Source organism: Aulonocara stuartgranti, assembly GCF_965226115.1.
Source record: "Aulonocara stuartgranti genome assembly, chromosome: 14".
NCBI classification, from domain to species: Eukaryota; Metazoa; Chordata; class Actinopteri; order Cichliformes; family Cichlidae; genus Aulonocara; species Aulonocara stuartgranti.
Window position 1 is genome coordinate 36,077,438 of NC_138950.1, and position 24,007 is coordinate 36,101,444.

The following is a 24,007-nucleotide window of genomic DNA, read 5'->3' on the forward strand; positions in this document are numbered from 1 at the left end:
TCTCTTCATCTTTTCATTTATCTACCTGCAGCAAGTAGACAAAATAAAATGTTCTCAATAAAATCAGCTTAAATAGCATTGTATCAAAACTGGCATGGTATGGGTCATATTAGAATACATGCAATTTACCAGCATATCAGCAAATATATGAACGATATAAGTCTTGCATTAACACAAATCTTGTGGGAGTGGTCAGTTTTGACATTGCCACAGGGAGGACCGGCCAGCTAAAGGTAGACAGTGGGTCCTAAGATTGTTGGCAAGATGGAGAGTGATGTTGATAATAAAATTAAGGCTGGATATTTTGAAACTAACAAAAAGAGTGGATAATCAGATATATGGAAGAGTTTTAAAATTGCTTAAAAGAAAAACAGGCACAAATCTAGCACTTCCTGTGCCAGAGACAAAACAGCAGTATTCTAGTACACATTGAATCAAGCAAGAGACACAGACAGTCTAAGTAAGAATGATGTGGCGGTTTGTAGTTTGTGGCTCAACTACAGGGGGCTGGTGGAGGAGTGGGTTTAGAATGTGGTGTCAGGGGAGGCTGACCAACACAGCTGATCTCCATCGTCATGCTTCCCCTATTTGAGTAGGATGCTGGGACCACACGAGAAAGCTGTGTGGTGTGTGCTAAAGTAACAGCACCTGCTATTTGGAACCCAACTAACAGGTGTACATTGCAAGTACACCTTGCCATGCATTCTGGGATGCAGTAGGTCGCCATAGATGTGCGAAGTTCAGTATGGGCTAGCAGCTACCTGTGAAGTGAAGATAAATGTTTCCAATAGTGTGAAATACAGCACCTTCTTTCTGTACTTTGATTGTTCCTGCCCTCAGATACATCTGGCTGCCTAAATGTTCGCACATGATTTGTATTATTGCAGTATTGTGATATTTGCACACTTGTTTCATAGATTGGGTTTTTAACTAATTTGTGGCTTCAGTTTATATCTGTATTTGTGATTCAAAACTGAGATATTTATATTTATTTATTGTGTTCTTGTTCTACTAAAATAAGTTGTGGTATATCAATAAATTAATTGGTGTGGGGGGGAGTTCAGGATAAAAGCAGCTGGAATAGGCAGTAATGGTCAGAAATTTAACTGGAGTGATATTTAAAACAAATTAAATACTTCAGTGCAGGTTTTTTTATATATGGGTGGGAATTTAACACGTTAATTGCGATTAATTAATTTGAAAAAAATAAAATGTTAAAAAAATAATGCATTTAATCGCACTTTGCATTCCAAGCAAAGGGGGGCTTTTGTCAATTTCCTGGTATACCGATTACACTGATGCACACATCAGAGCTACAAAAATGGAAGAATCAGAAGAAAGTGCGTTGGTAAGACTGGTCAGAGGCACATTTCTTTTCAAAAGACTACCCGAGGGAAGCCTTGATAAAAGCATGTTTTTGTGCAAACTGTGCAAAAAGGAGTTTGCATACCACTGAAGTAGGGCTGGGCGATATGACCCAAAATTCATATCTCGATATTTTTTAGCTGGATGGCGATATAAGATATATATCTCGATTTTTTTTTTTAAGCCATAAAGTAAGAACAAAAAGAGAGTTCTTAGTCAAAGCTGTGTCCCAGATGTCACACAGGCACTTTTATTAACATACAGCACAGATGTACATGAAAAATTACTCAAAATTAAATTATGAGCATTCATTAAATAATCATGCTCCATAAATAAAAGAAAACAAGGTTGTTTTTGTGCTAAACAAAGAGCTCACAATTGTGCAGTCAAAATATAAACTAAAAGACGCTGAGCGTAATAACAAAGACAGATTTCACAGCTGCTCTGTTCCCAAGTTTTGCTGTGTGACTGACAGCCTGGAGTTTGAAATCCGCTTCATAACCACGTCTCTTACAGGTGCCATTTATGGTCCTTATACACACACAGTACGGTAATATTACGTTGATGCACAGTACGTATCACTCCGCGAAGCTCCTCGGTAGCCGTAATGCGCCGACAATCTATCAAGCGGTGCAGCTCCGTAGCTGACCAAAGTCGTACTCAAACATTTTGACAGATTGCTGAGCGGCGTGTACCACATAAAATCGGTTCGCGGCCATCAAGCACAACCAGAATTCATACATAAGGCGCGCTATCAACTTTTGAGAGAATGAAAGGATTTTAGGGTTAGCGCTGTTAGCTCGTTAGCGCGGTTAGCTCGTTAGCACGTTGACGCCGTCCAGCCCCACGCATGGGGCGATGCGCAGTAACTCGTTAACGGAGATTTGCCGTGTCCGTCTTGTCGCTGCCTGCACGTGAAGCGATGGGGGAGGAGGGGGAGTTGTCTTCAGTGAAGGCGAGGCGGAGTAACGTTGCGTAGAGACAAAAGTGGACGAAAGAGAGGCAAACTTGCGGCTCCACAACTATAATTATAACGTAACATAGACTATATCGATATAAAGGATATTGTCACATCTTATATCTCGTATAAAAATATATCGATATGTTTTAAAAACTCGATATATCGCCCAGCTCTACACTGAAGCACTTACAGCGAGCGCAGAAACTGTCAGAACTGTTAGCATTAGGAGTCCCAGTTCGAGTACCAACAAACTTGATGAAATGACTGGCTTCAGGACTAAAATTAGTAAGTCAACATCGGACAAACTTACAAATTCTCTTGCAAAATGGATTGCTCTGGACTGTTCCTGGCCCAGTGCATCATTGCCTACCTGATGTTTTTGTTCCAAGGTCGTTGGACTCCTCTCGTTTGTTTTCGTCAGGCACGATACTCATGCACCTCCATTGCGTCCATGGGCTCCACTCACAGCCAGTGTTCAGTTGTGTTGTGATGAAGGATAAACCAGGAGTGAGAATCGAGAGCTCTTGTGTCGTCTTTGCCTCCACAGTCTCACTGGGCTAACCAGGTAGACACAGGGCCCATGGCAATATTACTCTGTTTGTGCTGCGGGACCAGATCCTTGGGGTGGACCAATTTTTCTCTCACTGAAAATGCTATGTCAAGATGAACAGAATCAATTTTGGGGGGATTGTCTTAGCTGGATGATTTAGCATGCATCAATTAGATTTTGGATTGATTCTATTTCTTGCATTTTGGAAAATGAAGTTTCACACGCTATTAATGATCTTATTTTTATTTATCTATTTACTGCATAACAACATAGATTTTGATGATTGGATTTGTCATAAAAATGCTTTGTGGCAGGCAGAGCAGGGCCCAAATGCAGGACTTTGAAGACAGGGAATGAACATAAAATTAGCTTTATTGCTTTATTTCTTTGTGTGACAATAACTAGAACTAATATGGTCAGAGTGATATAAAGATGAAGCAAGATTAATTTCTTAGCTTGCTCACTAATTAACCCTGTAATGGCTGTGACGGGCTGTTCTGTGTTTTACCCTCCAAAAGTTGGACGTACTATAGTGACGTCGCCCGTTGGTTTCTGAAGTTCAGTTTGAATCCTGTAAAAGTGTTTCCACCATTGCCCTTGTTGTGGAAATTTTAACAATAACCTGCAACACACCCAGTGAGCTTCATTTGAAGCAGGTTTAATAAACACATTGCAATGTGGAGAGAGCATCCCAGTGAAACACTAGGATCATCTTTGAATTGTGGCCACCGCCCTTACATCTTATATACAGACACAGACAAAGAACGCAAACTCTTATATGTTGGCCCCTCTCAGGGGGGCTATACCTTCTCCCTCACAGAGAGAATTATGACCTTGTTTTCTGCTTGGCCATCGCCTAAGGATTTACATCCCTGAAAAGGAGAAGGAGTCCCACTATCTGTTTAACGTCTCCCATTACAATGGCCTCGCTGTGTTAACATTCCACATGCATGCAAACTGGTGACAGGAGTGCTCTTACTATAGTAAAGTGAGAAAGTGATATTACTAAACTAATGTGATATGATTAAATACGTGATTAATACATGAGAAAAGAAATCTGCCTCCACACCGTCTTGGTAAGAAGGGATGAGTCTGACTGTAAAACTGGTTGCTCACTGGCTAAGACGCTATCACTGCAAGGTTGTTAGCCAATGAGTCAGAAAGGATGTACATGAATAGTCATCTTGTTTGAATCATGGCATGACCAAGATTTACAAAATAGATTTAAGTTTTTGTTTTTGAATTTATGCAGAATGAATTTTTTTGTGTGAGTGGTCATTGAACACATTCTCCTCTGAATTAGTAATATTTACTTAAGACTGTCTTTTGGCAGTACTCTGCGATACTCCAACTTTTTTTCTTGATCAATACCTAGTAACGTTTCTCTGTTGGTAAAGTACCAACTGAGTTTGAATACTTTTAACTTATAAAGGCAGCAAATGTGGGGGAGAGCAGTGTGTCTGATGAATCACCATGAATTTAAAAATTCTGAACACATTTTAATGACCACTAAATCCCTGGAATTTTTATTTTCCACAACAACTGATGAACACAGCAAAACCCACCTTTCAGCCTTTTGTCTATATTAAAACTGGGTTTTTTGGAAACCTAGTTTTTATATGTATGTAAATGTGTCTGTCTCAAAAGCATTTGGGTTAGCCTCTGTTTTTTAAATATGCTGTAGGCTATAAATAAAATACATGCAACAGTCAACACAAAAAGGTTCAGACATTTTTCATAGTGCATATTTGAGGTGTATTTTTTCATTTACAACAAATATTTTTTTACACAATTAAGTGAGCTACATACTCATACAGGATACACCTTTGCAGTCTTCTCTCTCCTCTGTCTTCCAGATACATTTTATTATTTCTAAAAGGTGGACTGAGATTGATTTCCAGGTCACAGGAGGAGTATGGAAGACAGAAGAGATGAGAATGCACAAAAACAACAGTAGTGAGAAAAAACGGTTTCCTTTTGTTTTTATCTGATTGTCAGTTTGCATATTCCTTTTGTTGTTTCACCTTTTTGAATTCTGGAATTCTTTTAATTTTTGGATCAGCCAATAAAACATTTTTTTATCGTTCACTTTGCCTGCCTCAGCACTTCTCCATTTGGGAATAACAAGAATAACACTTCTCTCCAGTGTTATGCTTGACTGCCCTTTTCGAAACAGTTTCCAGTGACAACTTTATATACCATCAGCACATTTGTGGAGGAACATTGACATAAAAGAAGCTTTCCCAATAGTTATTTTTATGGTGTATCTATCAGGTGTATAGTCAGGGACAGACCTCATAAATGGTCTGCATTAAAATTAAAAACGAAATCAGAAACAAATGGTTCTTACTGAAATTATTTTGTCTACCTGCTGTATCTTTGTACCCCTATAGCCCTATAGTTTGTCAGTGGTAAATTCCTCATCTCCTTCTCTGGTCAAAGCTTTGTATAGATAAGTTATTCCACAGCTTGTCTTGTGCTGCGCTAAATAGGCCATGGTGGTGACCACTCTACTTTCCACCCTACTGTGCCAGTTCTTGTGTTATTAAGTTTTCCCATTAAGTTTTGTTTGTATTCTGTTTTTATGCATGGAAATCTTTTTTTGTGTTTCACTGGCATTTTTAAACTCATTTTAAATGAAATCTGAATTCAGTTTTCAGAGTCATTAGTCAATTATTCGTTCAGTAAGCCAAACTTAAGTGATAAGAATGAATATTTATGCTATGCCAGAGGACTACAGATACCATGGGAAAGCGTATTCAAGACGATGTATTGAAGTGAGACAGGAAGTTTCTCTTAATCCAAAGAAATTCCATTCCATTAAAACAATTAACCAGTCTAGGTAAGTATATGTCTTGCTGTGATTTCAGGTATGAAAGCTGACCTTAAGATCAAACAATCCACTGGACATACATAGTAAATGGAAGTGTATGCCATGGAAATTGTGACAGTGGTTGGACAAGCAAATATTTAGTCCTTTTTGAAACACCGTAACATAATTTAAATTTGTTTTTATTTTAAGAGCCAGTTCACACAAAGCCTACATTATAGAAAAACCCAGTGATCCCCAGTGGACAAGACAGCTATTTGACCAGTTCTGACCTTTCTGACCTTGCCACTGACTGACAGGAAAGCAAAGAACAAGCACAGAGAAAGAATAGAAACAACATAATAATAAGCATGTGGTAGATTGGTGGGGCAAGTAAATGCTTATTAGAAACGTGCAGCTTAAGAGCTGGAATAGGGCTTAATACTTTTGGGAAGAGAGAGCACCAGGTTAATGACATACTGTAGTGGCAAATAATCTTTTTTTAGTAATTTATTCTACAAATCTGCCCCATAAATCATAATTAGAGCTACTTGTCTACTAACTAATAGTTTGATTCAGCTCAATCTTCAGCTCCTCCATGTAAACGTTTCCTTGGGCAAGATACCGAACCCCAATTCCATCCATCAGAATGTGTGTATGTTTGTGTTTGTCCAAATGTGTACTGAAAATCCCCCAAACTAAAACGATTTCCATGGAATATACTTAGTCTCATTATAGATGGATAGAGAGAGAGAAGGAGATTTTTAAATGACTTCCTTGCAGATAATTTACAAGATATTTTATAATGCTCTAACTGAACTGAATGGATTTCTACTGTTTTGTTTTTGTTATTATTGTTTGTTTTGTCATTTTATTTATTTCTTTGGGGGAAGGACTGCATGGCTTGTATGCTGCCAATTCTTCAAGAAGTTGAGCATGCTGTCACATTTGTAACACCAATCTGCAAAGTGCATGCCACACCTAACAGGTTTTTTGTATAGACTATGTCTTGTCCTATTCCTGAATTTCAACACTTCCATGTAGTGTTGATGTTACCACGCCCATCTGGGGCTTACTGAAGGCATGTTTCCATGCTCCAATTCCACATTGGAGTGTTTGCTCTTAAATGAATTTTTATCATTTTTACAGTTCAGATTATTGCTAACCATTTCCCCTTCTACCGTCTAGCATATCACTGGGATACATCAGACTGGATGCCAAGCCCGAGGCTCTCAGACATTGAAGAGGTGCCAGGCTACGAGGCAAGTCATGGAAACGAAGTAGCAGGCTCGACCCCTTGCCTTAGCGAAAGTACTCGAGAACTGGAGTCAGATTACTATCTAGGGGGCTATGACATCGACAGTGACTATCTCCCTCCCCACGAAGAAGAGTTCCTTAATCAAGACCAACTGCCACCTCCACTGCCCACAGGTGAGGATTATACTGAGCCCTATGCACCATTTTCTACCAATACACCACTTTCCAAGGAGAGCACACTGAGCACAAGGCATCAGCATGCCAGACCATATTTCCACCCTAGCCAGTACCTACCTCCCCATCAAATACCCACTGGGGAGGCGCCAAATGAAGTTTTTAGCTCTTCAGTGAGTGGGCGAACACCAGGAAATGGGGACACTGATGACTCTGTGTCCCGAAGTATCCGACTGTCCGTTGGTGCATCATCAGCCTCAGACATGTCAACCCCCTGTGGGCTGGATGACTCTGAACATGGCAGTGACTTTGACAGTATGGATGAGCTTCATCGAGGGGTGACCATCATCACGGACTCACAGCAACAGACTGAGGTGTGATTAGCTATACAGCACAAGAGTACCAACCAGTGGGAGCATAGCAGTTGTGCAGATAGAAGATGCAAAGGATTCTGTTATGACTGGGCAAGGTAAACTTCTTCAGCAGTACTAGGTACTGCTACAACTATATACATTAACAGTAATTTTTAAAAAAAAAAATCACCATTTCACCTCACTGAACTGTGACCAACAGAATAACAATATTAACTGGATTGTCAGTTCTAACCCCACTGTGTAGACCAGTTAGGAATGATTTTCCTACTGTAATAGGAATTTACTTGGAATATGAAAAGAATGGGATAGAGAATGTGAACATGAAAGAATGATTATGGACGTGGTAGACAGATTTAAAACAAACAAAACTAAAGGGACAATGATTTAAGTGACACATTTGTATGTTTTCTTTGGTCCTTCGCAGAAGCCCATCGGACAATTTTTTTTCTATTTAAAACAATAAAATAAAATTTTAAAAAATGTACATTTTCCTCCATGCTTTGTAAACTTTGTAGTGTGCTGAACTGTACAGACTGTAAAGTATTTTGACCTCACTGGTGAAAAGTATGAAAACATACTTTAAAAGCCATTTTTGTTTCAATGTAAAATGTGCCCATCCACACCTCACCTGTATGCTCCCTGCTCCAAATCTTTAAAAGACAATTACATTTCAAACTTTCTCTTTCCTTAGCTTGAAAATTAAATTTTTCATGATTTTTTTTTTAAATTCTGTTGTGTGGATGCCAAAAGCTGCTGTAGTTGTTAATGTATGATAAAATCTATTATAATAAATTGTACTAAAAATTGATATTGAAATGTTATGCATACATAAGATAAAGAATTTATGTTCAATTTTTAAATAGAATGGGTATCCTGGGATTGATATTTAATTTTCACCCAGTATTGTTTTATTATAAGGATAACATGCTTACCACCTTCACTGACTATTGTGCTCTGTTCATAGTTATGGTCATCTTGTGTTTTATAATTTCATTAGTTTTATACACATTTATATAACCTCTGCCTTCGGTTCCCTCAAGTACTTTCAAGTCAGTTCAATTTTGAGGTACTCATACATTTAATTGAGAAATGGAGGAGAATATGTTCCTACATCTTTAGAACTGGTTTGGATCAAAGGTGCTGAGAAAAAATATTCCACGCACCTCTGCTTTCTTTAATTTTGTGTGAAACACATTCTAAATTCTATCCTCATGCTAAGATGTACATTCAGATTAAATATAAAATAAAACAAATGCAACCTGAGTAAACACAAAATATAAACTTTTGACTTTTAACCTCATCAAATATCTTAAAGAAATTAAATTTTGCACAATTATTTTTTTCGTTTTTTTTTTTTTGGTTTTTTTTTAAACTGTGAACATATCTTGATGATATCTTATGGGGTTTTTTTGTTGTTGTTGTTTGTTTAGGTTTTTTTGTACAACTATTTTGGGGCCGCAATGTTAATGGTATAGGCAAAAATTGGTCTTTGTTATGAAAATAGTTCTCACATCCATAATGTGTCCTACAAATCCTTTAATATTTTACCAGGATGCCCTCGTGTGTGGAGGATTAGTCGTCTTCTACATTTGAAGTGTAGCTACAGTCTAGTCTCTGAGTCTGTATCTGGGCCATCCCAGTGCATTTTATAATGCTTCTCAGACAAATAAATTTTCTTACTCATCTCTTTTAGAATCCCAAGTCTGGTTCTGATGAAACCCTGTGTTTCTGAAAGTGGTCTGTGTAGGTGATTGAACATAGGTGGCAGTAATTGGTTATGAATGTGTCTACTTCTACAGCATCCAATCAATGCAAATACAAAAAAGCAATCAGTGTTTTTTAGTCATAACTGAAGGCTAAATACTGCTTCACATAGGGTCAATTGGTAGGTTTTACATTACATAATTGCTGCCGCACATACAAATGTCATTCCAGTTTACTTGTCTTACTCAGGTTTTCTTGCTAGAATTTTTTCAAGATGTAGCACAACAGAACCAAGCAACCAAAACAGAACCAAGAAGGGAGTCAAGACTATCATGCAACACTAGTTTGATTCATTCACTATAAAGGTAGGTCACATTTAGGGATGGGTATCGTTTAGGTTTTATCCGATACCGGTGCCAAATCGGTACTTTTGAAACGGTGCTTAAACGGTGCTCGAACCGGTGCTTAAAGAATGGAGAACACAAACTTTGTCCAAAAACCTCTCATGTTCAGCTGGGGTTTTTTTGTAAAAATATAACAATGTTAGCCTTTTCTGCAGCTATGTGGCATGGTATCACTCTTGGCTGGAAGCAGTGCTTAATCAATGGAAAAAACACAAACTTTGTCCAAAATCCTCTCATGTTTAACTGTTTTCCACTTTTTCTTTGGTCATTTTAGCCTTTTTGGCCAGGGTGAAGGGAGTATCTGCCATTAAACAAGAAGACAGCCGCATGTAGCTATGATGATGTTTGCTAGTTCACCTTACCTGCATTAATGTAATAACGTGGTTAGCCTACTCAACGTAAATTACACACTAACAACATTAAGCTACTCACGCAGAGAAGAACAGCTGCTGCATCATCATCATCCTCATCATTTCTGCTACACTGGCAGGGCTAGGGGCCAGGACTCTATTCTTCGGGGTTTTGGGGGATGTTGCTCCGGGTCCGATAACTGGCAACCCACCCGACGTGCACGGTGTGAGGTCTCGCAGCAAGCTATCAAATACGGCGCATTTCTCGGCTTTTAAAAAAAACGCTATGCGTCGCCAGCTGTTTAATCGGATTCTTGGTGTTACCTCCTTTGACAGTATCACAGTATCAGCTTAAAGCACTTGTTGCTGCTGAGTTTGCATATTTTGCTGTGAAGTACAGCCAGACTTTTGACCGCTTCGCCTTGGGCATTTTTAATCTGTAGCTCTGCTCTAACAGAACGTACGTACCTGGCCCCGCCTACTATCCTCGGAAACGTAAAATGATTGGCTAGAAGTGTATCACAGCTCAGGAAAAAAAAGCACCGAAATAAAGCACCGAAATGTGCGCTGCTTTTCGGTCTGGTTACTACCGTTTATGTCAGAACACCGGTACCCATCCCTAGTCACATTAGTTGAATGCTTACTTTTCTACTCAACCTGAGGGCTTTATACAGCATTACTCATTCACCCATTCATACAAGCATCTTCTTTCTATGCTTTTTCTACTTTTTCTGTCTAACATCCACATGTATTCATGCTCTGATGGATGCATTCAAGAGCAATTTGGGGTTATTAAAATAAAAATGGAGTGGTGAACCTTCCAACAAGTTGCCAGCCTACCAAAATTGGTCCAAGTTTTCTCCATTTGTTGATAATGAATCTCACTGTTATTCCCTTTTAACCCTTTACAGACTGATGCCAATGCCTTTGTTTTTCATCTTTTCTAGAGCTTCTTTCTGGCATGATGTTTTGCTTCATGATACCATTTATCATACTTCACTTTATCAGACACATTCTATTTAAGTGACTTCTTGATTCAAGAGGTCTGGCAGTGGGGTGGCTGTAGCTCAGGTGGTAGAGCAGGTCATCTACTGGTCGGAAGGTTGGTGGTTCGATTCCTGGCTTCCCCTGCATGCCAAATATCTTTGGGCAAGATACTAACCCCAAATTGCTCTCCGATGCGTCCATCGGCGTATGAATGTGTGTGAATGTTAGCTATAAAGCACTTGGAAAAATGTACTGGTGTTAATGGGTGAATGCACAAGTTGTGTAAAGTGCTTTGAGTGCTCAGATGAGTAGAAAAGCGCTATATAAGAACCAGTCCATTTACCATTTAATCAGGCTTTGCCGTGGCTAGTGAAACTGAACTCAGCTTTCCAATTCATATGGTTTGTCAAAGTTAATAAATGGTTCAAAAAGGAGTAATTACTTTTTCACACAGGGCTGTCCCAGTTTGGATATTGTGTTCTCTCAAAGTCATCATTTAAAAATTACATTTTGTATTTACTCAGGTTATCTTTGTCTAAATTTAAAATTTAGTGGCTGGGATTGACTCCAGCCCCACTGGAACCCTGATACGGAAGAGCACAGATGGATGGATGGATGGATGGAAGGATCTTAAACATGTAAATGTGACAAATATGCAAAAAAAAAAATCAGAAGGGAAAAAATACTTTTTCGCAACACTTTTTGAGCACACCTATTTTCCTATTTCGCTGTTCAGAGATTTCACAGGATTCCTCAAAGTTCAACAGGTGCCTGTCTCTGCAAGAACCATTCAGCTCAGCAGTCTCACAGACCCACTTGAAAATGGTCACCATTGTCCCATTTAAAGTGTATATGACATCCCATGTAAAGTTTCACACAAGATTCCCTAAGCTCCCTAAGCTTCCCGAGTTGTTTTGCACTGAATGGAACTGGAGCTTCGTCATCTCGTCTCTCTATATACTGAACTGTATATAGCAGAGATGACAATAAAGTTTACTTTGACCATCTTTTTCTCTTATTTAACAAACACTGGTCAATCTGCGATCCTTCTGACGATATATGTCAAATTTAACCCATAAATTCAATGTAGAATGATTTGCAAAGTATATATAATAAAACAAAGTATGAATGTATGTTTAAAAGTGGCTTATTCACTAAAGCCTTAGTCAGTAAGGCTAAAAAAGTGCCATATAAATGTCAGTCTATTAGTAGTACTTCCAACATTCTTGAAAAATAATGGCAGATTATTATATAGTAAAAATTAGTCTTGCATTTGCCTGTATAATAGTTTCGAAATAGTTTCTAAATGCAGTGCCATATGCTGAAGTTTTACTATAATAAAAGACATAACCTGTCCTGTTAAAACCTTTAAAAAATTGAGCTGAACAATGCAACTGGCATTATACTGTGAGTCTGAATTTTATTCCCACCTTCATCTGGTTTTTTCTTCATTCTGTTTAATTTTTTTTGAGAGTACCTATATACCAGCTTCAGGGAGTAGACATGTTTTAAGGCATTGCAACTGTTATTTTGTAGCACCTTCACCATATCTAAAGAGACAAGTTAGATCCTTATCCAGGTTTACTATATCCTCAAAAATATTTGGCTGCTTCATTTCACCAGTGTACTGTACTATTGTGTGTCTGATCCTGTAAACCAGGCAGCCCCTTTCCTTTGTAAAAGATGCAAATGTGTTTTGAAATTTGTACAGTGTACAGAGCTAGACAAAATTCTGCCTAGATGAACTGCATTTGTGTTTATCATGTGCTATTTGGATGGATGTGGAGAGTTTAAAATTTCAGTTAACTCCATTCCACATCTGCGTGGTCAGTGCTATTTTTACTCTTTAACCACTACCTTTAAGATCCACATGAATGCAAAATCAAATTTAATAGGTTTTGGACAGTATTCTGTTTATTCCATTCCAACATATGTTCTTGCTTTTGATAAAAGATGTTTATGGTAATGCACTTTTTGTACATTTTAATTAAATTCTGATATTGTTTTCAGGTTGTCTGGTGGTGGTAGTGGGGTGGGGGTTCCCCCCAAAACAGGCACTTAAAAATCTGCCACCAATCTACAGAAATTATGTACAATAAGTAAAAGAAGTGTATTTTTAAAGAGTCTTTTTAAAACTCAGTTCAGAAAATACAATATTATTTTGCACCATTTCAGCTGTCCTCAATGCTAAAATAAATCCTTACAACACTGTTTACACTTTATCATGTTAAGTACACACAACTAGCATATGCTACTACTTCATAAAGTATCATTCATGTCCTGCTGTTATCCAGAAAGCTTAATGGTAGCCTAAATAATGATACAATGATCTTCAATAGTATATTTAATAATAATAATCCTTATAATTAACATAATTATATATTATAATTATGATAATCATAAGTATGAACTTCAGGAGAATGACAAAATTCATGGTAAAATTATTGAGAATGGCATGAAATTATGTACCTCAATCTCACAAATGGTTAATTGGGCCCATGCCAAGACCAATTTTTGTTACGTGCTAGGACCAATCCTGTTTACGTTATACATGCTTCCCCTAGGCAGTAATTTTAGAAGGGATAGGATACATTTTCACTGCTAGGCAGATGATACCCAACTTTATCTATCCATGAAGGCAGATAGAACTAGTTGAACTGCAGGAATGTCTTAAAGACCGAAAGACCTGGATGACCTTTAATTTTCTGCTTCTAAATTGAGTTAAAAGTGAGGTTACTATGCTCAGCCCTAGAATCTTATACATATGGTGTTTAACCAAATGCTTATTCTGATTTAGTAGTCTGTCATCTGTAGTCTGTTTTTTAACATAACTACTGTATATAATTCACCAGCACCATCTGAAGTAAACACATACACTACCGGTCAAAGGCTTTAGAATTTAGATTTTTTTTTCAAGTTATTTATTGCAGTGGTGAACTGCCAGAGGTTTAAAAAAAAAAAGAGAAGAAAGGTAAGGTTACTCAAAACTTTCATATAATGTACATTTCAAGATTTTTCCAAGAAGGCCTTCTTAAAGGAACACAAAATGGGTTAACAATTTAAAGCTGTTCTGGAGCAATGGGGGTTGATCACACCTTGAAAGCTGGTGCTACTAATTCCTACAGGTGTTTCAACTTTTGTGTATTACCTAAAACCCCCTTTGTCTGCATCAAAGCAGTGTTGGAACGCACTGTGGTACCATATCCTTCATGAGCATCAGTTGAACAGTGTTGTACTGCAGAAAGTAGAAAATGGGGAGAAAAAAGCAATTAACAATGGAAGAGAGACAGACCATCATAACATAAAATGTAGGTCTTTCCTACAGAGAAATTGCAAAGAAAGGTGTCAGTGAGTAGAGTTTCCTTCACTATCAAAAGGGCCTCAGAAACTGGGGCAAACTCTGAGAAACTTGTCCTGTCATTCAATTGTGGCTTTGGGTCTGCCAGAGTCTGTCTGTCAGAGTTAACAGCTTGTATGATGGGCTCCCCACATAACAACAGCATCAAGCACAGCTTAACAACGGTTGCAGTTTCAAGTCTCAGTTTCAAGTTTGAAGAGAAGACTTTAAGCTGCAGGTTTGACAGGATGAGTTACAGCATGAAAGCCACTGCAAAGTCATCAGAATAAGACAAAGAGGCTTGCCTGGGCCATGAAGACTGGAAGAAGGTGTTATGGACTGCTGAATCAAAATTTGAAATCTTTGGTTCATTACACAGGGTCTTTGTACGCTGTTGAATAGGCGAAAGGATGTTTCCACAGTGTGTGGCATGTCAAACATGGAGGAGGAAGTGTGATGGTCTGGGGCTGTTTTGCTGGATTCAGGGTCGGACGCACCCTGAACCAAAACAGCTACCACAGCGTCATTCAATATTCTCTGGTATGTAGGGGTCCATCCTACAGCAAGATAATGACCCAAAATATAAGTCCAACCTATGCCAGAACTACCTCAGGAAAAAAGAACAAGATGGTAAGCTTGAAAACATGGAGTGACCAGCACAGTCTCCAGACTTAAACCCCATCAAGCTGGTTTTGGAACAGGACAGAAAAGGGAAAGCAAAGCAAGTGCAAAACTTACAGATAGGGGAAGAACTTTCTGAAGAATATTTGATTTTTGTTATAGAAAGAATGCCACAGGTTCAGCTGTTATATCTTCCAAAGGTGGCTACTTTAAAATGAAAGGATAGTACAAATAAGTACCTGGAGTTGAGGAATCATGACTTTATAGACCAAAATGTATTCTAAACTTTTGACTCATCACAATGCAATGAGACATTAAACTACATAATTTTCAATAAAAAACTGGAAGAACTGGGTGTTCTAAAACTTTTGACCGATAGTGTATATTTAATATACAGTCCCAATCAAAAGTTTAAGACCACTTGATAAATGGCAAAAAAAAAAAGAACCAAAAAACCCCAAACATATTTGGCATGGTTGGATCTTAACAAGGTTTCAAGTAGAGCTTCAACATGCAAAAAGAAGAAATGGGAGTGAGACAAAACATTTTTTGAGCATGCAATTTATTAAAAACAATACTTCAACTGAAACAGGCTGTTGTACAGCTGATGAAAAGTTTAGGACAACATGCCTTCAAAAGTCAAATCTGCAAAAATGTGGAGTCATGATAATTTTAAGTAAGGTGGTCACACTGTCACGATGTTCTGATCGCAAATGCAAAAAAAGCTTTCCCTTTTTTAAACATGGTCGGATTGTTAAACTCCATAAGCAGGGTCTCTTGCAGCGCACAATTCTCCACCATGAAAAAATACGGTGTCTCATTAACGGATGCCTGTATGAAAATGGGCTGAACCTGGAATCAAGCTTCCTCTTTAATAATTACCATAGATCATTTGCAGAGAATTTCTCTTAGTGCTTTCTTCCCCCTATACTCTATGTGTTTCTGTCTAACATTTACAAGAATTTACAAGTAGTCTTGAGCAGACCAGACAGGGATTAAACCACCAACCTTCCGCTGAGTAGGTGCCCTCTTCTACCACTGGAGATACAGCCACCCCCAGAATGTGAATGCTACTGATTACTACCGAATGTGTGCTGGTATCTAGGCTGCCTTGATATCCCAGGTTCTGTACAAGGCGATGGTTAATGAAACTGTACTTATAAGAACAGCATTATTAAATGAACGGATTATTCTTATACCTCTGAGCCAGGGTAAAGGCCTGTGGTAGACTAGCAGTTAAGCATGCAGGAAAACATCCAGGTGAGGGATTACCAATCTTCCTTATTGCACTTGCATATACGCTTTCATCTTTGGGATATGTTTGACAGATTAAAGACCAAAAAGTCATTTTTAACAGCTTAAACACAGGCAGACAATCACTCTTGGCACCACACCAGAACCCTCAAATGATTATACTGGAGGTACTGTAACTCAGACAGCATTGGTAGTTTCCATAAAAAGGTCCTTGATTGATTTACTTTAGAAAGAGGACACTGTGCTACCTGTCAAAGATCCTTTATTTTTTGTTAAGAGAAGAGGATTCACTCTGGGTCTCCCATGGCAAATTGGTCCTGGGTGAGGGAAAAGACAACGAGCAATTCAGGAGACCCCTGTGGGTGAAAAATCTAGGAAACAGTTCACCCTCCCCGGGATAGGGTTACCGGGGCTCACTCTGGAGCCAGGCTTGGGGAAGGTGCCTGTGCCTATGTGCCAAATGACTGTTTAGAGTACCTTACCTTCATGGAGTTCCCAGGTGGGGTGCTTCAACACTAATGTGGGCAATGACAGTGAGACCTGCAGGGGTGTGATTGGAAGCAACAGCTAAATTGGATCTCTGTTAACACCATGTTCAAAACACACACACACACACACACACACACACACACACAGATTAATACATTTCATATATGTATATTTTATTCTTTATATAATTTGATATTTTAATGCCATGTGCTTTTCTTTTTTTTATGTTGTGACACATTGATCCTGGAAGAACATTACTTTATTTCAAGGTGTATTACTGTGGCTCAAATGACACTAAAAAGCAACTTGACTTGAACTAGCATGTTCAAGTCAAGTTCAAGTTCCGTTGCTATCTTCACCAATTAAAACAACACAGGATATCAAAAACAGTCCAAAATTCAACCCACTGCCATGTACTTCAAAGATATGTTTTAAATGAGCAAACAAGCAAGAAAACAAACAATTCGTCAAAAACATTTTACTCTTGACTGTGTCTTCTAACATCCAGGAGCTAACAATATTGGGCTTGGTTAGCCTCTTATATTCATAAGAATGAATAATCACCAAAGTGATATGATATTCCGGCTTTCATATTTTCAACTTAACCACTGGTGTGGCTACTAAAAAAAGAGAAAAGAAAAGAAAAAAAAAATCAAAAAATTTTTTTAATACCCAACACATACTTCTCAAGCATATCACATATCCTGTGATTATTAGTCACAGGTATTACTCGTGGTATTCTTGTTTTATTGTTAGCTTGTGTTTTTGTTAACAGAGAACTTGTGGAGGCCCATTGGTTTTTGAGACCTGACTTTACTTCTTAAGGTCAGGCTGCTCAGGTCTTCCCATTTCTGATGCTTTGCCATCATAGCAATTTTCTTTAGGTGATTATTTAACAGTCTTAGTTGCCTGTTTATGCCTAGCAGCTTCCTTTGGGAACTGCTTGGTGTACAGACGATGTGTGTACTGCAGTTCTGGTAAGATAAATCTCTGACATTTTGTTTTGGTTTGTATATCTAAGTTTGGGTTTAGGTTATAGCCCTGAATGACAGCTGTTCCATACTGAAAAGGCTTCAGCCTAGCATCCTTTACCAGTGATGGGTCAACCGCACATCTATCTTTCAGGCAAGTGTTTGCAAGCTTGACTTGTAGCTTTCTCAGCTGAGCTACTTCCCTCTCCATCTTCTGTCGTCCAACAAGACTATCAACTTTGTGCCAGAAGGTTGTGTTGAAGTGCAGGTAAATCCTCCAGTCTAAAGCATTCCACTTCTTGATTTTTTCTGCAGTGTTCGGTGAAAGTGAATGCCGAGTTTGTTCACTGCGACTATTGAGCCGAAAGGAAACCATATCTTCCAAGGACCAGCAGAGGGAGTACTTGAGCAAGACCATGGACTCATCAAAGTATTCAGAAATTAGTATAAGATTAAAGTCCCGTTCTATGGTTTTAATAGCCACAGTGGTTCTCTCCTCAAAGTCTCCAGCACCAGCTGCAATATTATTCTTAAAGCCAAAGTCAAAAGCCAGAATATTGTGAGCGTAGTGGTTGTTGGCTACCGATGCATTATAGTTTCTCCAGCTGTTGTCTAAGAAGTCCTCCAGGCTAAATGTCTTACGGAAGGCTGGGATGCTCTTATAATAACTAAAGATGGATTCCATCATAGCCACAGGATGTCTCAAGATGGAAAAGTAAAAGGTATCCTGAGGCATCACTTTTGCCACCTGGGAAATACATAGTAAATTATACAGTCAGACACCTGTTGTTCTGAAGACCAGTAGTGTTATCACTATATTATCCATGTGCTATATATGTTTATTCTTGTCAACCTTAGCAAGTCATAAAAATAGATTAAAAAAAACAAATTCAGATGAATTTCAAAATATGTCACATTATTTCAATAACAAAATGCAGTGTGTGAAAAAATAATACGTCTTTACTGCTTTCTTTTGAATTTAGAGGGTAAGTTTCAGCCAGGTGCTGCTAATCAAAAGCACTGATTAAATGATCATTAACAAGTGTCAGAACTTCTATAAAAGGAGACATTTTGGTCTCGAGCCTTCAGGTGCATTTTCACGCAATGCCAAAAAGGAAAGAAATTCTGAGTGATATTTGAACTGTTCCTGGCCATTAATCTAGGAAGGGTTAAAAGGCAGTGTTATGAGATGACTTTTAGAGAGAGGCAAGACGTGAAAGACTCCCACCCCTTAAAACTAAAAGTAAATGAATTAAATAAATAAATATTTATTAGTCTTCAATAAGATAAACTAGACCAGATACCATTCTGGAATCCTTCCTGCCTGTAAAATTATTTTTTTAAATGTGTAAAATTGTGACTGGTGAAGGATTTTTATTAGAACCAATTTGCAAAAGCAATGGGAGAAACACCTCTCTTATGAAAAGAGAGGTTTTTCATAAGATACTACAAGACACCTCTCTACACATGTAACTGTATAATAATGATAAAAGTATTTATTCTGCAGAAAAATGTTCCCCATCACTGCTATATGGATTAGTGTTACTGCTGCAGATGTTTAATGCATAATAGTCTATAAAATCACGGGTTTGTAGTACCTGTCCTATAAGGACCACAACAAAATTTAATCATCTCAGAAACACTAGCCTAGATCATAGATTCATAGATTCAGTCTAAAAAGTAACTTTTAAAAAAAAATCACTTCTCTCTGGTCAGTCTGTAACAAATGCAAGTATCACTGTGTTAGATTAATGTCTAAACGTTGCAAAAACTAAGAAGACACATACATGCATGTAGCACAGTAACATGGTAACCTGGTACCATCATATCATAAGATGTCATGATATGATGCTAAATAATGCTTTGTGTTCTCCTACACATTGTGCACACCTGCTGAGCTCTGGTAAATGGTTTGCAGTATGAGTTACCATGCCAATATACCCTTGTGATAATTTTCTTTTCAAACCCAGGGTTAACCTTTAAGGTACCTGTATAAGAATGAATCCTGCTTTGTAGTTTAGATAATTTGTACATTAGATAATATTTCATTAGGTCTTGATATGTGAAACTTTGTAACAGGGTGTACTGCAGCTTTTATTTTGGGCCAATTAACACATTTTGGTACTTAGTCAGGCTGACTGGAATACCAAACCATATCAAATTGATATAATTGCTGTGGTTGCCATGGAACTACATACATTTCTGATGAAACTCACCTCAGATTTTTTAAATCTCATGTGGTTGCACATGATGTGGAACTCTTTCACACTTCTGCTGCTAACTCCTTCGACAAAATGTGGAACAAAGAAAAATGGATAAAATAACTGGCTCTGTTTGTTTAGAGGGAGAGCGAAGGTCAAGTTTCTGCTTTCGCCATAGCGATACAGGATGTTTAAGATAGTGCTGCTTGCTGTCTTGTGTGTCTTGAGGAAAACGATGTGAGACTTTGGATGGCAGGTTGCTTGAGTGTGAGTATTGTTCTGAGTCTTCAAAAAACTGGAAGGAGTGGGAGAGCGGGTGAGTCTTTTTTCTGTCCCTAGATTTATGTCTTTCCGGGTACTATGGGAAACCAGAGAAGATGGAAGGTCAACGTTTGGTTTGTTTCGGTCTTTTGGTAGAAGCAGCTTGCCCAGTGTAACTTTTCTCCCCTCCTGTTGAGAGCTTGCAAGCCTGCCGATTAAAGAATATGAAGGCTTTTCATGTTGCTCATGTTGATGATTACCATTTGCAGTTTGTTCCATTTGTTGTAATCTTGTGTCTTCAGGTCTTATGTGAGGAAACTCTTTTTCTTTCTTGATAGAGAACTTCATCTGCTGGAGTTGTACTAGCTTGCCATTCCTGGAAAACGTCATAAACACAATAAAATACCTCACTTTCAAATCTTATATTATTGATTCTAGGTCAGGAACTTTTGACATCACATTTTAATGCACTGGAGGTCCTTTACTGTGGCATTTTAAGGAACATTTCAATTTTGTTTAAACAAAAGTGAGGATGTGACTTTCTATATGCCGAAAACTTCCTGTGAAAGGTAAAGGACCACATGGTCCCAGAAATCAGGCAGCATATCAGCTTCTTAGACCCTTATGTAAAATCAAGCCTTAGAAACCTTGGCGTCATATTCGACAGCTCGATGTCACTCGAGCAGCATTCTAAGCAGCTGGTCCGAAACTGTTTTTATCATTTACGGAATACTTCTAAACTCAGACTAATGGTATCAAAGCTTGAACTTGAGATGATTATTCATGCTTTTATTTCTTCTCGTTTAGATTACTGTAACGGTCTGTTTACTTGTTTTAACAAATCAGCCTTAAATCGTCTTCAGACTGTGCAGAATGCTGCAGCACGACTCTTAACAGGCACCAAGACAAGATCTCATATCACTCCAGTTTTGGCCTCCCTTTACTGGTTGCCTGCAAATTTTAGGTTTCATTTTAAAATTTTAGTTCTAACCTTTTGGGCCCTACATGGTCAAGCTCCTCAATATTTATCTGACCTGCTGAAACCAAATTCATCTTCTCGGGCTTTAAGGTCATTAGATCAGAGACTGCTGGTGGTACAGCACACTCGTTTTAAAACTCGTGGTGATTGGGCCTTTCAGTGTGAACCTAAGGCTATGTTCACACTAGCCCGGATAGATTTGAAAACAGCATCTTTGTCTGAAAACGCTCCGCGTCCACACTATCGTTTTCAGTCATTTTCACAGAGTTGTGCATCCACATTGAAACGGCAGAAAACGCTTACGTTCCAGCACTGCGCATGTGTGAAATGCAAGACGATTCGACCGGCCTCATTTCTGCTCGCTGTTTATTGACTTTCCGGCTCTTTGAAACATTGCGGGAAAATGTCGAGGAAAAGCACCAAGTTTTTTAAATGGACTAACAATGAGGTGGGGTTGTTGCTGTGAGTAACACAAAAGTACAAAGTTGCAAAAGTGAGTGAGAATTAAAGAATTTGAAGAAAAGCTATCTGAAGCATGTACAAACTGATATTAATCTTTAATAAGCCTGTCAAAATTGAGAAACAATCACATGACTAAAATGTGTCATCGTTTTCAAAAAGTCTCCGTTTTTGCTGTCCACACTGCAACACGAAAGCACCGTTTTCAAATGTATGCATTTTCGAGAGCGTTTTCAAAATGCGAAAACGCCGTCCCAGTTTGGATCGGAGGCCAAAACGGAGAGAAAATTTGTGTTTGTGTTTGTGTTTTCAAACGATTGGTTTCCCCAATCTTAGAAAACAGTACATTTGCATGACTGAAACCAGTCCACTGAGGGAACAATGTGCTGGGAGGTCAGTTCCTTCATTATGATGAAGCTGAAACCTGCAGTCAGCTGAGACTGAAGAAGTCACTTGGATGAGTGACGAAACGTTTCTCCCACTGAAAACGCTACGTCCAGATGAACAGAATCAACCTTTGGAGATTTACTTACCTGGATGATTGAGCATGCATCAAGACGATACCATATTATATATTTTAAAGTTTATAATCGTCACATGAGTTATTTTTCACCAATGCTAGATTCAGTAAGAAATGTCCAAAAAAAAAAATTAACGATAACAAAGTCCACTTGGTTTGAGAAAATTGGTGTTGAGAATAGGACTTTACCTGGCCTGATGGGTGACAAAGGTCTGAATGGCAATACAGACTCCCAGCAAAATGAACAGTATCCACAGAGAGTGATGCCTGCTGTGCAGCAATCTCTTCCTCTTCACAAACCTACAAAAACATATACACACACAGACACACACAAACACACTTTTAAATGGATAAAGTGACTGTTGCCACGTTGTATTGAGACTGGGTTATGAGAAAAAACTAAGTGACAGAAATTTTTTGCTGAAATGTGGTGAAAAGCAAAAAAATTCTACTGAAAGGGGTAAAGACGGAGAAATTTTTGCTGAAAAGTGGTGGAAAAAAAACGTTGTCCTGAGCAGGATTCGAACGTGGCCCTCCTGGTCTCAAGGCAGATACTCATCTCACTGAGCTAAACTTATTCTCACAAAGAAGAGGTGGAGAGACTGACAATTCTACTGAAATGAGCAGACGCTGCTGAGAATTGTGCTGATAAGAGGTGAAAAGGCAGAAAATTCTGCAGAAATAGGTGAATCAGCAGAATTTCCGCTGAAAAGAGACGAATCTTACTAAAGTATTGATATTTTAATGTGAGAATCGATTCTAGAACATAAATGACTGGTATCAGAGGAATCGATATTTCAGTATCGATCCGCACATCACTATCAATCAAGTCAAACTTCTGTTATTGCGAAGCTAGCCGCTCACAATGGCGAAGAGAAAAGTTGAATCTGAAAGCAGAGCCTTTCAGCGCCATGCAGTGGGTGACTGAATATATGTTTACAGACATTGCTGGTAATCCCGTGTGTCTTATTGGTGGAGCTAATGTGGCTGTAATTAAGGAATTTCATTTAAGACGGCACTTCGAGACAAAAAGTCAGGATAAGCTGAAAAACCTAAGTGCAGAGCAGAAACTAAAGAAAGTAGAAGAGCTAAAGAAGAATGTGACATTTCAGCAGACCTTTTTCACCAGAGCAAAATCACAAAGGGAAGCTGTTGTGAAAGCAAGTTTTATTGTAGCAGAGGAGAAAGCCAAATCAGTCCGGTACCACTCTGAAGAGCTGCATGATGAAGGTGTGCGACATCTTGTGTCCAGACAAAACGCAGATTTTGGCAAATGTGAGCCTGAGCAGAAATACGATTGCTGATCGGGTTTGTGAGATGGCCACTGATTTAAGAACACAGTTGTGTGAAAGAAGCAAAAACTGTCATGGTCCAGAGTCTGAGGATTTTTCTTTATGGCAACAGTAAACTTGTGCTTCATACCTTATTGTGTTTCTTTATATTATTCTTTGTTCTCGGTTATTCTGTTTTGTCTTTTGTTTAGGTTTGCTATGTGTTTGTCACGGACCCGGCTCTGGGGACTCGGGGTCCGTGGGCAGTGGGGACTGTGACTGTTATTGTTATTATTATTATTATTATTATTATTTGGTGTGTTGTCTGCACTGCCCCTATGCACATCTGTATGTAGGCAGGTATGTGTGTGTTTTGCCTTTCTGCTGTGGCCAAGTTACAGGCACCTTCAGCCCTGGGGGCGTGGTCTAACTTGAGGGCTGGCCACACCCGAAGTCCTGGCCGCACACCTGCTCCTCATCTGGGCTCGTCGGGGGAGCTATTTAGATGAGCGATGGAGCTTCCACCGACGCGGGATTATTGCGTTTGACTACACGTCAGTCTTCAAACAAGTCAAGTGTGAGTGTATGCCTGCTGGGATAAGTGTTAACGGCTGCCTCTATTGTTTTCCCCTCAGGAGGAGTGTGGGACGAGAAGGAGCAGTAAGCACGGGGAGTGCAGGGACACTGGGGCAGAGAGCACTACACGGGG

General features: G+C 38.7%; 2 protein-coding genes across 7 annotated transcripts in view; one reads left to right on the forward strand and one right to left on the reverse strand.

Moving 5' to 3' along the window:
- The window catches only part of fat3a (FAT atypical cadherin 3a), a 179,533-nt gene extending 171,235 nt beyond the window's left edge, over positions 1 to 8,298 (forward strand). For all 6 annotated transcript variants that reach the window (XM_082502087.1, XM_082502088.1, XM_082502091.1 and 3 more), the window contains one exon: positions 6,874 to 8,298. In XM_082502087.1, the coding sequence (XP_082358213.1) occupies positions 6,874 to 7,496 (623 nt within the window). In that variant the 3' untranslated portion in view covers positions 7,497 to 8,298. The remainder of the gene's footprint in view (positions 1 to 6,873) is intronic.
- Positions 8,299 to 17,524: 9,226 nt separating this feature from the next.
- Positions 17,525 to 23,268, reverse strand: gal3st2 (galactose-3-O-sulfotransferase 2; the record flags this gene model as incomplete). The annotated part of the gene is made up of 5 exons (XM_082501597.1): positions 17,525 to 18,355; positions 19,824 to 20,166; positions 20,330 to 20,358; positions 22,217 to 22,327; positions 23,233 to 23,268. The coding sequence occupies 5 exons, from the start codon at positions 23,266 to 23,268 to the stop codon at positions 17,525 to 17,527; spliced, it is 1,350 nt and encodes a 449-aa protein (XP_082357723.1).
- Between the last annotated feature and the right edge of the window lie 739 nt (positions 23,269 to 24,007).